The sequence below is a fragment of the Acipenser ruthenus genome, chromosome 2 (genome assembly GCF_902713425.1).
Source record: "Acipenser ruthenus chromosome 2, fAciRut3.2 maternal haplotype, whole genome shotgun sequence".
Taxonomy (NCBI): Eukaryota; Metazoa; Chordata; class Actinopteri; order Acipenseriformes; family Acipenseridae; genus Acipenser; species Acipenser ruthenus.
In genome coordinates this window covers 69735264-69749149 of record NC_081190.1, presented here as the reverse complement: position 1 = coordinate 69749149, position 13886 = coordinate 69735264, and the positions used below count along the sequence as shown (strand labels likewise).

The following is a 13886-nucleotide window of genomic DNA, read 5'->3' as shown; positions in this document are numbered from 1 at the left end:
TTTGTGCTTTTATTTTGGGTAGTATAAGATTTTTATTTTTTTTTTAAATATATATATAAAGGAGTAGCAGTAGGCTGCATTGCTTTTTTTTTTTTGCATGTAGTATTTAAATCCAACCAATGCATCTTGTGATTTTGTTTGTTTATTGTGTCCTAGAAATTAAATTATAGGAAGATTGTTGTGCAGAAGCTCATTCAATATAATGCTTCATTCAGTGGTGTTCAATTGTTTTTAAAAAGCTTTTCCCCTTTGACCTGCTTTCATGATGGAGAGCCACTATGAGACTTATGTTCGTCCAGTACAGTCTGCCTGAATAATACCCACCCGTTATTGCTGCTTGTGCTTTCATTACACCTTTTAATATGGGCTACACCTCAACAAATGCATGTTTTTATGTGTGACTTGACTAATGAGGCCCAATGACAGTTTTGTTTTTTCAATTACGAACTTCATTCATTTTAGTGCCACTTTATGAAAAGTAGGTTATACATTTGATTTAAGAATAGAGCAATGTTTGTATTCAATTCAGCCTATTCACTTTTGTACTGAATTTGAATATGTAACAAAAATAAATCAGTATGATTTTAGGTTTCTCCATAAATACATACAGTTATTAATAAAATTCTGTCTTCAAGGAAAAATAACTATAGATCAGCGATGGCGAACCTATGGCACGTGTGGCCAGAGAGCCACACACTGTCCAATATACAAAAGTTGAGGTGCACTATCACTGTTGCTTTTTTATGTCTGTAAATTTACAATACACTATAATGTAATCTGTGAGCAAAAATGGAGGGATGGAAAGAACCTGCATGTTTATATATTTGATTTTTATCTGAATTTGATCAGTCTTGCTGCCTCACCTTGCTTCCCACTAGTCCACAACGTAGTAGTCTCCCCCTGCCTTCTACCACAGCCACGCTCTCCAGCTGACTCCAGCAAGAACAGCATGCGAGTGTAGATCAGAATGTGCTGTTTACTAAGGGACAGGGAATGGGGAATGTAAGGGAATTGCTTAAAATAGATTGCAGCTTCTCAGGGAAGAGTGGAAATTATGGGAGGTGAGGGGAGACCAGCATTAAGTGCCCACCGAAGTATAAAGGGGAAGAGGAGTGGGTTGGGCTATTGGTCTGGTAGGAGGGGGGCAAAATGTGGTAATTTATTATTAGGTATAGCACCCAGCAAATATCTCCAGTAGTGGTACAGCTGTTCATGTTGCAAGCGGCTGTTGTATAGAGACCTGTCCTGGGGAGACAGTAAGACAGCTTGTTTCACTGTGCTTCTGAAAAGTGAAGTTTAAGAAAATGAGCACAATAAAAAAAAAGCTAAACTTCAGACAGACAGTGGTAGATCTTTCCAGGAGGGTTGGACAGAGGAATGATTTGACCATAAAGGGAAAGTGTTGTTTATCAAACCTCAAATGTAAAATGCCATTTCGACACCAACCACAAAACTATTGCAGATCTTAATGAGAGTGAAAGGAAAGAATTCCTTGAAAGGGCAGTGAGGAAATATCAAAACCAGACTCTTGTTTTTAATAATTACACCCTCGCTATAACGAACCTATTCTGGTCCAAGCCTTTTGTTCGTTAGATATCGAGTGGTTTGTTATAGCGAAAGGACAATCAAAATGAACGGTAACCTGTTGGAGTAAGTTAATGAGATGGTATTGTGAATAAAAGTAGAATTACATGTATCTGTTCGTCTCATGTATGTAGTATTCTGACTTTGATTTATCGTATTCGTTAAAGAATTAAAACGCAGTACAAAAAATCAAAAATCCCGATTTGAAGCTGAATTTTTCATTAAAAAAAAAAACATGAATCTTTTCAGTGCACCAAATCTTAATCCAACATGCAAGAATCACAGTTTTTATTCCATATTAATCCGACATAAAAAGTTCATCAAATCCTCAATATTTTATTTTCGTTTTTTTATTATTATTCTATTTATTTAGTTTTGCTTTGCCGCATGGTTGTTGAGCAAGCCAAAAAACAAACAAAACAGAGTGCTTTTTGACAACCTGTATTCTCCACAGAGATATGCCTGTGTTACTCATATTTTCAAACGATCAATATAGTTTCCAGCTTTATTGCAAAAAAACACAAAACATTATCGTTTCGAATGCATAGTTACACAGCGCTCGGTTCTTATTAAACAAGAGTTGACCACTGCGGAGATGGCATCCGGTTTGTTCAGACCGGGATGTTGACAGTGTGTTTATATTATCTTTTTAATTTTTTTTTTTTTATTTGGGGTCCAAGGGCCAGGTTCATATTTTGAACTCCACCCTCAGTTCTTGTTTCGTAACACACTACAAGAAAGTTTAATCCTGTGCTGCGTACTAAAAATGGGATTATTTGATACTCAATTTTTGTTCCGCATCTTCTTTCGTTGCAATTGGTACTAAATTAGTAGAGCTGAGGATGATCCAGAGATAGTACCGTACTAAATTCCCAAGTTCGCTGCAATTGACCCCTAGTGTTTTTGTCTTTTTTTTGTCTAGTTAGGATTGCCTGCTTGTTTTCTTGAGTTTGTTTCAACAAGTTATTTAGTTTTCAAAACGTTTACGTAAATACATCTTTTTTTGTATAACTGTAACTGTGTACTAATTATTTACTTGCACCACACTACATAGCAGGCAATGCGACAATCAAAAATCTTGCATCGTGTTGATGCATTTTTAAAAATGGTTTTGCTTTACTTATTTGCGCCAATGCCAAAAATAAATAATTCGACAAAGATGGGGAATTTGTACGGGGTACACCGGGTACAGAGTTCAGTCTCAAATACATAAATAAATACATTTTAAACGATTTTATTTACAGTTAATAATAATAATAGCATCAGTAATAAAACACATTTATTTAGTAATTGTATCAATTTAATATGCGATTAAAGCGAAGCTATATATATATATATATATATATATATATATATATATATATATATATACACACACAATTTTAAACCAGAACTTATATTTGTCAGCCTTGCGTTTCTCTTGGTAGACTGAGGGAAGTTTTATTTTAAAGAATATGAATATTGTTTCTGCTTTGAGACGGAACAAATGGTACATTTTCAACAAAAAGAACATTTCATTTTTGAAATTCCCCCAATGTAAATTGTGCATGAAGGGCGAGTCTGTTTATAGGTTTTGCGGTTTAGGTGCATTACAGTACTGATACCGTTCCTGTTCACGTTATGTTTGTGTTCCTACTCTATGAACAATGTGAAGGAAAAGGCCATTTTCACATGAACACCTTTTTATTAACGTCCTGTACAAAACAAGTCTCGGTTGTCTCACCGAGCCTCACACGTGAACGTTCCATCCACTTCTACCTTACTGTCAGTCAACATCATCACTGCTGTTTTGCCTTCGCATTTTTCTACTGAATTGTTTACTGGAGAAAAATCTGAAACAGGTTTGCACTGATGCCATTAGAACTAAAGCCATATCATTCTCAACCATTAGCATGGACACAATTGTGGGTATCATCTTCGAAGTACTGTTGTACTTTTTTTTTTTGTATGAAATCACAAGAACATTTTTATTGTGGTTAAGATATGATTCTCTATGTGTTGATTGACAGTTAACCCTTTTGTGGCAGTACACTGACAAAGACGCCACCACGGTCCTGACAGAGCTTCGTTCTAGAGAGCATTTGTATTAATGGTGGGTTGGGAACTAGGACATTGGCTTTTTCAAATATGTATTTTACAAACAAAACACATTGAATATAGATGCGAGTCCCTTACATTATGCATGCGTATTGATTCATTATTGATACAGTATTCCTCACATGATTTCTGTCTGAAGATCTTTAAGGTTGAATGGTTTTCACTGTAAAAAGGTTTAATAACAAAAGCCATGTTAAAGTATGCCATATTTACAGAACACAAGCTCTTAAAAAAATATATGTATAAAAACTGATCTACACTTTTAAAACATTCTTGAAGTTACATTTGCACTTAATTACCAAAATGGTGGGGCAACACTAACATGGCACATGACTCATGTTAGGTCTATGCATTTTGACTGACATTAAAGTTTCACTGTTCACATACCTTCTACCAGTAACGTGAATGTGAAAAACGACACTAGTCTACACTTCCAGATTTTGCTAACCACTGCACTTTTTGTTGAGAGCATAATTTTCATTATTAAGAAACATGCAACTGGATTGAAATGAAAACGCTTAACTTGGAAAGACACCCACAGAAGGCAATTGCTTCATAACAAATTTCAAAACATGTAGGCCACTGCAGTTAAGAAGTTTACAAGGACAGCAAATTAAAAGTAAATGGATGAAGGGGGAAGGGGATTTTTTTGTTTTAAGAAGTCTGACACTGAACACCTCTCTGACGACTGTCATTATCATCATGGTAAGCCTCTCCATTATAATGCCGCCTTCTTTCCTGGGACATGTCAAAATCCTCCAAGTCAGCCTCCTCCATTATCTCCACATCTTCAATGGATTCAGTCTTTTGCCTTTTGGGAAGCAACTTTTCCAACTGCTTCAGTTTATCCAGTGGGACAAAATTCTCCTCTGGGAAGACAACCTAAAAAAAATAAATATATAAAACACACAACAAAACACACATTGAAACTATGTTATAGACAGGCACACATTAGACATCTGTGGATGACGTTGCTTATCCCTTTGCGGTCCTATGTCGGACCTGGTCCGACATTGCAATTATTCCTATCTGGTCCAATGTCGGACCCTGTCCGACATCATCAAAAAGACGCAAAAATGGGTTTCTAGTCGTTTTTTCTCCGGAAAAAGCCGAGAACCATTCAATGGCCAAGTGGGAGCGACAGGAGCCGAGACAAGCCGGAAAAAAAAAGGGGCGTATCTCATGAATAGTCATACTTGCCCCTGGCATCAGATAATGACGGCCATAAGGAAACAAGCTGGCTGCTACTGCATCAGCGCTCAGAGAATATCACGGACATTTGCAGAACTTCTTTGAGATGTTATAGTAATAAAATAATGACTTGGATCGCGTTATTGAGGCGTTTGGTGATAAACCGAGTGATCAGGAGATGATGGATCGGTATGTATGACTATTATTATTATTATTATTATTTATTTATTAGCATATGTGAAAGCTATAGCGAACAAAAGGGTGGGGCGGGGCTGGAGATGCCTAGTGAGTGCTTTGTTGATATGCAGGGCCTTTTAAACCCGTTTGACTGTGGAAAAAAAATAATTTTAAACAGCAAGTCTAAAATTAACTGCGCTTGTGAAAATAAATTGGACCTGACGCGCCTGACACACACTTAATAAATGGACTGCAAAGGGTTAATTAGGTTATCCAACATGGCCGCCATACCACTGAACCAATTGGCTGCTCATTTCGAGCACCGTGCATCTTGGACAATCCCTAACCATGTATACCAAATTTAAGAACTCTGCGGTAAATGGTTTCCGACAAGATGTTTGTAAATTGTGTCGTAAAATTAAATATGGCTGCCAAACCATGTGACCAATCTCGTTCATTCAGCTGTGGACATTAATTCCCATTGGTGTCTACAACTCTGAAGTTAAGAGTTTTTGTGCAACGGTTTTCATTTTATGCATCTTAAGGTTTTGTTGGTGGAATTTTTATAATATTTTTATATGATTATTTAACATAATCTTAACAATAGGCTTCCCCGCCATGGGCTTGGAAGCCTAATAATTCTGTGTAAACAGTGTTACATGGAGTTTAAAATCCAAGGTAACCGAGTCTAAACCCAACCAGTTATTCGAGAAAATGAAAAGCAAACAAGTACAATCTATAATGAACCTCAAGTTTAGGCACTTGTGTTAAACCTACTGTGTGTGTGTGGCAGCCCTGAATAATTTCATGTTAGCCTGTTTATAAAAAAGCTGAATTATAAGTCCTAATATACTTTTTTTTTTTTTTTGCTGTGATCTGTGGAGAGGGGAAGAGTTTCTGGTTTGATTATATAGTCCCTTCATTTAGAGAAGCTGAAAACATACCTTGAACTGAATGATGAGACGACCCTTTTCATATGGCCTGCGGTATGTTGGCATCCCCTCATTCAAAAGGCATTTGAGCTCACCAGGTTTGATTGCCTGACCTACAATATGAACAAAATAGCCATCAGTCTGTCATGACGGGGTGAGGGGGGGGGGGGGGGGGGGGGGCAATGTTACAAACTAAAGACATACCTGGATGTGATGTTACGACTAGAGTTCTGTTATCAAGTGTTGTGATGAGCTTTTTAAAGCCACAGAGCGACTCTACCAACTGAATGTCCATCTGCATAAGCAAGTCTTCTTCTTGTCTAAGAATGATAAAAAGAAATACAAAAAAGCAACACAGGACGTTTACCTTTATTCAGAACCAATAACCAATTTAAACAGGTCACAGTGTGCAACAACTCCCCCCCAACGGTTTCTGAATTCAAGAATATTTTACTATCGTGAATACAAACGAAGGGGGACAAAAAAAAAAAAAAAAATTACTAAATGCTTACCTGGTGTACACAGGATGCTCTTTTTGATCCAGGACAATAATTATGTCTCCAGGTTCTAACCCTGGCTCTTGATCTCCTTCACCTGCAAATGTGATCTTCTGTCCATCTTTCATGCCTAATCATACAAGAGCACATGTTGGTGTCAATTTCACAAATACCCTGTCCCTTCATTTATCATGATTGTCTAAACATTTTACAATTTGATCTAGTTCAGACCAAAAAGCATACCAAGAGCATGCCCAAACCGTTCTAGGGCTACATTACCCAGCCCCTTCAGAGCTAGAATGATGTAATCAGACCACACTCTTGGGTAGGATAAGGAGCACCTAAATGGGTAGAACAAGAATCTTCGATAAGCATTTTCAAGTGCCAAAGTTAATTCTAAATACACCAGGACAACATGCTGCATTCTCTGAAGCAACAAAAGGCTTTTGCGCTGCTTTATTCAATCTCACTGATCGAATGGCCCTTCTTTGTCCACATGCTGGTCTGTGCTACTGCCCTGTCACTGAAGCTGTGGGCAATGACTATGGTAACCAGATGCCCATTTGCAAGGATTACATATTCGCAGGAGTTCTTTGTCCATAAGCAGCGATCATGAATCTTTCGTAGCACTGCTAGTGCTACAGAACATCTTGCTCTTGTGCCAGCAGTACTATCCTTTTGCACGCATCATGTCAAATGAATCCAGTGCTCTTCCTAGATTAACAGTCCCGCCCCCCCCCCCCCCCCCCCGTTTCTTACAGAAACTTTGACAAATCTTCAATTTAGGGAGATCTCAAAGTAAATTAGTAACAAGTGCATCCAAGTGGGTAAAATGTGGCTTCCTTAATCTTCTTCCGCAGAAATGCAGCATAGCGAATTGCATTTGACAAAAAGAAGCTTTATAATCAAACATTACAAGATTGCAGGACATTAAGATAACAGATTGTAAGGAGAGCCTGTGTATGAAACACAAGGGAACAGTCAGTACAAGTATAGAACAAGTACTATGAATTCCAATCCCCATTTAATTTAGCAGACCATGTTCCTCTCCATATTGCATTAGTGTGCAGTAGAAGTGATCAGATCTGCAAAGGATCCTAGAAAATATCCCTACTGCTAGATTTAAAAGCATCTCCCCTCTAAAGTAAACTTAATGCTTCCTCTCTTAATTTAGACTGCAACTATCAAGTAACTGACATGGCCCTAAAAATATTATCATTAACCTGGCTAAATACTGCAGGGATCTACAGTGTGACTAATTTGGTTACATATGCGACTAAAAATGTGCCTGTGAAAACATACATTTTAAATTTAGGTGCACATGTGCTATTAGAAAGGTTGACTATAAAAGCATAAAAACATGATTTTGCTGCTGAAACTACAAAACAAGTAAAAAAAACCTCACAGATCTAAACTCTCATAGCTCAATCGTAATGTACTCTGGGAATGTAGTTTATTGGTGTCCACTACTCACTGTTAAATCACACATTAAAAACTACAAATCCCAAATCCCGTCAATTTGACTGATTTATCAGTGCAATGGCTATTCGTTTCCAGGCGGTTTGAAAACTTGTCAAACCAAGATGAGGAAATTAAAAAAAAAAATATATATATATTTATGTGATTTGAGAGGTTTCAAAAGAAAACCGTCAGAAAATGAAAGTGAACAGGGAACTCCGAAAAGGGCTAGGTTATATATAGCGTGTTCACAGTTGACGGATTATACCAAAAGAACCAACAAGTTAACCAACAGTGGCTAAAAGATTTTCCCTGGCTTAAGTCTGACAATGTTAAAACATCCATGTTTTGCACAGTCAGGATGCAGGGGAACCGATGGCAGGCACGGCTGCATTTTTAACAGGGAGCCACAGGCATGAAAATGCATATTTTTTTTAAAACAGCGCTTCAAAAAGGCTCACAAATGTGCAGAGATGCACATATTCAGAAACGCCAGCCAGACTATCCCACTACCATGCAGGCTGCCACAGACAGGCAAGCAGCACATTCTGAGGAAGATGCTACCAGACAGTTAAATAAAATGTAACATTGCACACTGTACTGCAAAAGAACTGCTGGTTACAAATTTGTCCACTGATTTTTCTGCATAAAATCAACCCAACATATGACAAATGACACGCGATGTGCAGAAATTGCTTATGGAATTAAATGAACTAGCAGCCAAAGTGAGTTCCGCTCATTACCTGGCAATTCTAACAGATGGGGACACTGACATCTTTACCAAGGAATGCGAGACTGTGTATGTCCGAATTCTTGAAAATGGAAAGCCCGTCAATCGGCTTGTTGGACAACAGATGCTACAGCATTCATATGCAAAAGGTAAGTAAATTATTTTCATTCTTTATCATGTTTTATTTCTATAAATTAAAAAAAGCACATTAACATTGTGACAGTAGCAATGTTCTACAGTCACACTACTAGGTTTGGATTAGCATTTTGTTTATTTAAAATAAACCCATTACTTTAAATAAATTAGTAAAAATAGATCTAGAACATTACACATGTTCTGCTTATTAAATATATAAGAAAATAAACATTTAAGTTAGAAAAAAGTTGTCCATTGTATTTAATGTTGATGTTTAACTGTATAAAACTGCATTAGTGCTATGTAAAAAAAAAGGGGGAAAACATTTGTCAATGTTCAGCAGCATAGGAAATTATAATAGTCTACTTATTTGAGCAAAGCTTTATTTTTTTAACTGAAAGTTAGAAAAAATAAGTTGCCCATTATAATTTTGTTGATGCAAAAGTATTAAATTGCACAAGTGTTAAGAAAGAAAATAAATAAAAATAAAAAAGGATTTGTAGATATTCATCTTGTGTGTGCCTACATTTTTGGGGGGAGGTGGAAGAATGGATAGGGAAAGAAAATGTAATGCAATATTTAGGCGCACATGTCCAGCTAAAAAAATAAATTAAAAAAGTTATTCTAGAGCCCTGTACTGTAGCTCCCTCACATAACCCTGAACATTAACAACACCTGTTATAATAATATATGGAAGCAAGTCAGTTCCCCTTGAGAGTTACAAACATATATAGAGCTCAATTTTAAAATTACCAGCAACAAAACCACATCAAAATGTCATGCCCATACCTTTGTCAATGTTAACTTCCAGTATCTTCTTTTCCCGCACAATCTTTCTTGCATTGCAGGTCTTGCACTTGTCTTTGGGATTGATGCGCTGCCCCTGGCCATGACACCCTGTACAGATTGACTGGATCTGCTGCACCATGCCGGGTCCGATCTGATGAATGCGCACCTGCATTCCTGTCCCACGACAGCTAGGACAGCACTCCACCGCTCCCTTCCTGCCACCACGCCCTGAGATTTAAAAAAAAAAAAAAGAGAAGATATACCTACTGTAGATATTTACAGGCAGAAAAATTCAGATTATATTACACAATACAAAAATTAGATATTTAATTATGAACACTGCTCATCTTATGTAGAGTGTGGCATTCCAAATTTACATTGATGCAGAAGTATGTCATTGTGATCTTACTTCCGATACCCACAAGAATCCGAGCTAAAGACCCAGACCAAGTACATAATGGCAACTAAGGGAATATGAAGACCTAGTTACATAGATTACATTCAGGCCATCTGATGGTTGTTGGATTCTTACAAACATGGTTATGATAAAACAGACCTACTGCAAGGTTTTTACCAGAGTAACAGAGTAGGAAAGAGTCCTTAAGAGAATACATACACATCCATACTTTTGTAAAGGCTTCAGTTTATTTCCTCATCACATACTTCGTTACTCCAGCCTCACAATCGAGTACATAAACTACACATAGCCAATACATGCATATTATTGTAAGAGTCCCCATATCTCTGCACAACTCTCAAGCGCTCCAAACCTTAAAAGGTGCAGAGCTTGTATTAATATATAAGGGATCATTACACTACCTTCACATTTTTCACAGATCACATTCTTCTGAAGTGCAAGTTTTCTTGTGCACCCATTGTAAAGGTCTTCCAGGGTTACAGACAGCTGATGAATCACATTTTTTCCTATAAAATAAAACATTTACATTTTATAACCCTTCATTGAATGTAAAATGTAAATCTGAAAATCGTGGGTGCACCTGGGATTCTTTAAAGCAGGTTACTAGTAAAGTAACTTCTCCATTTTTAGTTTCATTTAAATTTTTTGAACAACTTGTTAAAAAAAAAGAAATATGTACCTCTTCTTTCCCTATGCATTCTTCCACCTCCCCCAAAGAACATGTCAAAGATGTCCATCGGTGAGCCAAAGCTACTGCCTCCTGTGCCACCGTCTTTAATGGCCTGCTCCCCACCACGGTCATACAGCTCTCTCTTTTTGGAATCAGAGAGCACTTCATAGGCCTGGGAAATCTGTTTGAACTGTACAGGGGCAAAAATGAGAATGTTAAAGTGATTGATGTCGTCAATTTTCTTAAACAAATGTGGATGCCGGCTGTACAAGGTAAAGGGGACAGATTAACCAAAAACGTGTACTCTAGTGCAAAGCCTGCTCCACCAAATGATTAACACACATTTCTAAATCAGGAGCCAACTCGGTCAACGTGAGGCTTCTAAAACAGTGGCGCCAGGATCATTTATTGTGGTGGTGCTGAAAGCCATTGAACAAAACTGTAATCCCTGTATATGATAGAAGCTATGCATTTGGTTGCAATTATATTAAACATGTTAATAAAACAAAACCAGCATCAACACTTGTTTATCTATTGAAGTAAAACCTTTAACCACAGTCCTTGTTATAATGTTCACAACATGTTTACCATAAAATGTTAATAGCAAACAAATCGAAAAGTAGCATATAGGGTTACGATCCACTTAAATATTGCAATTTAGAAATGTTTACATATAAAAACAGGTGGAAGGGTTGTATTTTATTTACAGGAGTCATTTTAGACAAGGGCAGTCTAAAAGGGTGACTTCCACTCCAGTGTCACGCCGATTCATTTATTTATAAGGAAATGGTTATCTGATCTGGTGTGTCCAGAATTCCACTCTATTTGTGTTTTTAGTATTGACACTTGCACCACAAAGCAGCACCCGCACAGTTAGTGGCATTTGTGACGAGCAGATTTTAGCATATGGTGCTAATGTTATTTTTGTTGATTACTAAAAAAGGGGAAAAACAAGGTTTGTCTTTCATTTTAAAAGGGAACTTTGTTAAATAAACCTCAGTAAAGCAAGCCAATTTTAAGTGAACACTGTAAAATTTCCCTTATCTATCCCTATACATTCCAGTATGTATGGCTATTCCTGTCTCTTTCTATATTTAAATATATTTAAGGTGTTTTTTGCTAAAGGAATTTAGTGCTTCCCGCTGATGTGTATTAACAATGAAAACAAATAATGAGGCCATTGTACTCACCTTTTCACCTTCATTGGGATTCTTGTCAGGGTGATATTTCAGAGCCAGTTTCCTGTAGGCTTTCTTCAGTTCATCTGCACTTGCATCAGGTTTGACACCCAACACATCATAGTATGCAGTTTCCTTCACCATTTTCACTTTAGAGTCTATAGTCTGCAAACAGAAATAAGGGTTGCATTAATTTCAGTTGTATTAAATATATATTTTTGGTAGTAGGTTAAAAGACTAATATTTTAGTGTATGGCAAACCTCCCCCAGTCATATTATTCAAGGTTCAAAGCTTATGGCTGAAGATTCAAATATAAAGACCGATTTAATGTAGCCAAATGTTCTGCATAACTCAAAAGAATTAATTTTGCTTCATAGTCAAATGAAACCTGCTGAATAATGTTAACATATTAAACTGCATACCACTTTTTAGTTTTCCATATACTTTTTAACCTCTTTGTAGTTTTCCAAAACTGAAATTAAAAAAATGTGACATTTCAAAATTTAACATGAAATACTGTACTACTATTATGGCTTCCGGTAGATTTTACAATACACTTAAATTGGTGTTATTGAGATAAATAATTTTGCAATAACAGTTTTATTTATTTCTCAATTTCAAAATGTGTGCTTTCATCTGAATAGTTACATAACCAGTTGTTACTGGGAAACAGACACGTCTTCAACGGTGCACAATGTCCCCTATTATCAAAGGCCGCCTCAGAGAGGAGAGTACAGTGCAGAACTATACTCAAACGAGGGGGGGGGGGGGGGGGGGGGGGTCAACTGCAAGAATTTTATGGGCCAGGAGGCTTTTTTTCTTTATCTAAAGCTTAATCGGGTCGAACACGTGCAGTAGTTACATCATGTGGTAATCAGTGTTGGAATTATGTCCTCCCCGCCCTTCTTTTTAAAACCAGAATATTATAAACCGTCTGATTAGTCAACTTTTGCAGTGCGCAGTTAATATCAGATGACAACCAAGTGCCTAAGAAAATGAGATTTGCACATGGTTTGGATAAGGGTCTCATCTTCCTTGTGGAAATGACGCAGTTTAGTGTAAGGCGAGGCTTAACGGCTGAGTCAGGGGACATTAACACGATACCTAAGAACAAAGAAGATCTCGAACGTTCAGGAGGGAAAAAGTAAAAAATAAAAACACATTTTTAAAATGTAACACGGTTCTCGAGACATTTCTACAACACAAACGTAATACATAAAAACACTATATCATTGATAATACCGCCCAAATACATCATAAACATCACATTCAATATATTTAGATTTAACATCCGTCACTCAAGGCTTATGTTTCACATTTGGAACGTAAGTATATCAACACATCTTTTATAAAATAAAAAATAAAGATATACAATATCACATATGTTACATGGCACACTGCTGATATATTTTTAAGGTTACATTAGTAGCATGATATCAATATTAGTCTGTTATGCAACACAAAAACGTAAATAATTACATTTTTAAAAAATGTTATTGTACACGGATTGTTTAATCGAAACATTTTCTGTACTTACATTACACACACAAACCCCCCTCAGCAGCGTGAGCCTTACAGAATATTCTGGCTGGTTTCAGCATCCGGCTTTTTGTACCATTCAAACCTGTGACGTTGTATATAGAAGTGCCGCCCATAAAGTAAAATTTGCCTTCTGTAAGAAAAAAAAAACAATTGTCCTGCAGTTCCTTGAAAAAACAGTAGGCTTCCAATAGTAAACAGTGTGTTAAACTGTAGCGAACCACATTCAGTCGCTACTGTCTAGCAATTTCCCTTCTGCAGTACTGTACAGTGTGAACAAAACATATGTTGACACCCTAAAGCAGAGGTTTACCTTATCTTCTTTAAAACGGTTTAAACACAAGAGCACAGCCAGATCTCAATGGCGCCAGAGCCTTTCTAAAAGCGGGTGGGCATCTCTTCCCCCCGGACTATTCCATGTATTGAAATTAAATTACAACTTTAAGCACGACTATTGTAGAAAAAAAAAAAAGAAAAAAAAAGGTTAAAC

General features: G+C 36.9%; 1 protein-coding gene across 1 annotated transcript; it reads right to left on the bottom strand.

The window, feature by feature from the left end:
- Positions 1-3095: 3095 nt before the first annotated feature.
- On the bottom strand, positions 3096-13807 carry LOC117409681 (dnaJ homolog subfamily A member 1-like). Its single transcript, XM_034016004.3, has 10 exons — positions 13710-13807; positions 13395-13529; positions 11869-12021; positions 10688-10868; positions 10410-10514; positions 9591-9818; positions 6494-6608; positions 6186-6301; positions 5994-6094; positions 3096-4563 (listed from the first exon to the last, which is right to left on the bottom strand). The coding sequence occupies exons 3-10, from the start codon at positions 11998-12000 to the stop codon at positions 4336-4338; spliced, it is 1206 nt and encodes a 401-aa protein (XP_033871895.1). The 5' UTR covers positions 12001-12021; positions 13395-13529; positions 13710-13807; the 3' UTR covers positions 3096-4335.
- Between the last annotated feature and the right edge of the window lie 79 nt (positions 13808-13886).

Bases quoted from the DNA above. Each gene is read 5' to 3' on its own strand.
- LOC117409681 (XM_034016004.3), bottom strand. From the start codon at position 12,000: ATGGTGAAGGAAACTGCATACTATGATGTGTTGGGTGTCAAACCTGAT. The intron at 10,515-10,687 runs GTACATATTTCT...TTTATTTTATAG, and splicing joins AATGCATAGGGAAAGAAGAG to GAAAAAATGTGATTCATCAG. The intron at 6,095-6,185 runs GTATGTCTTTAG...TTCATATTGTAG, and splicing joins AGTCGTAACATCACATCCAG to GTCAGGCAATCAAACCTGGT.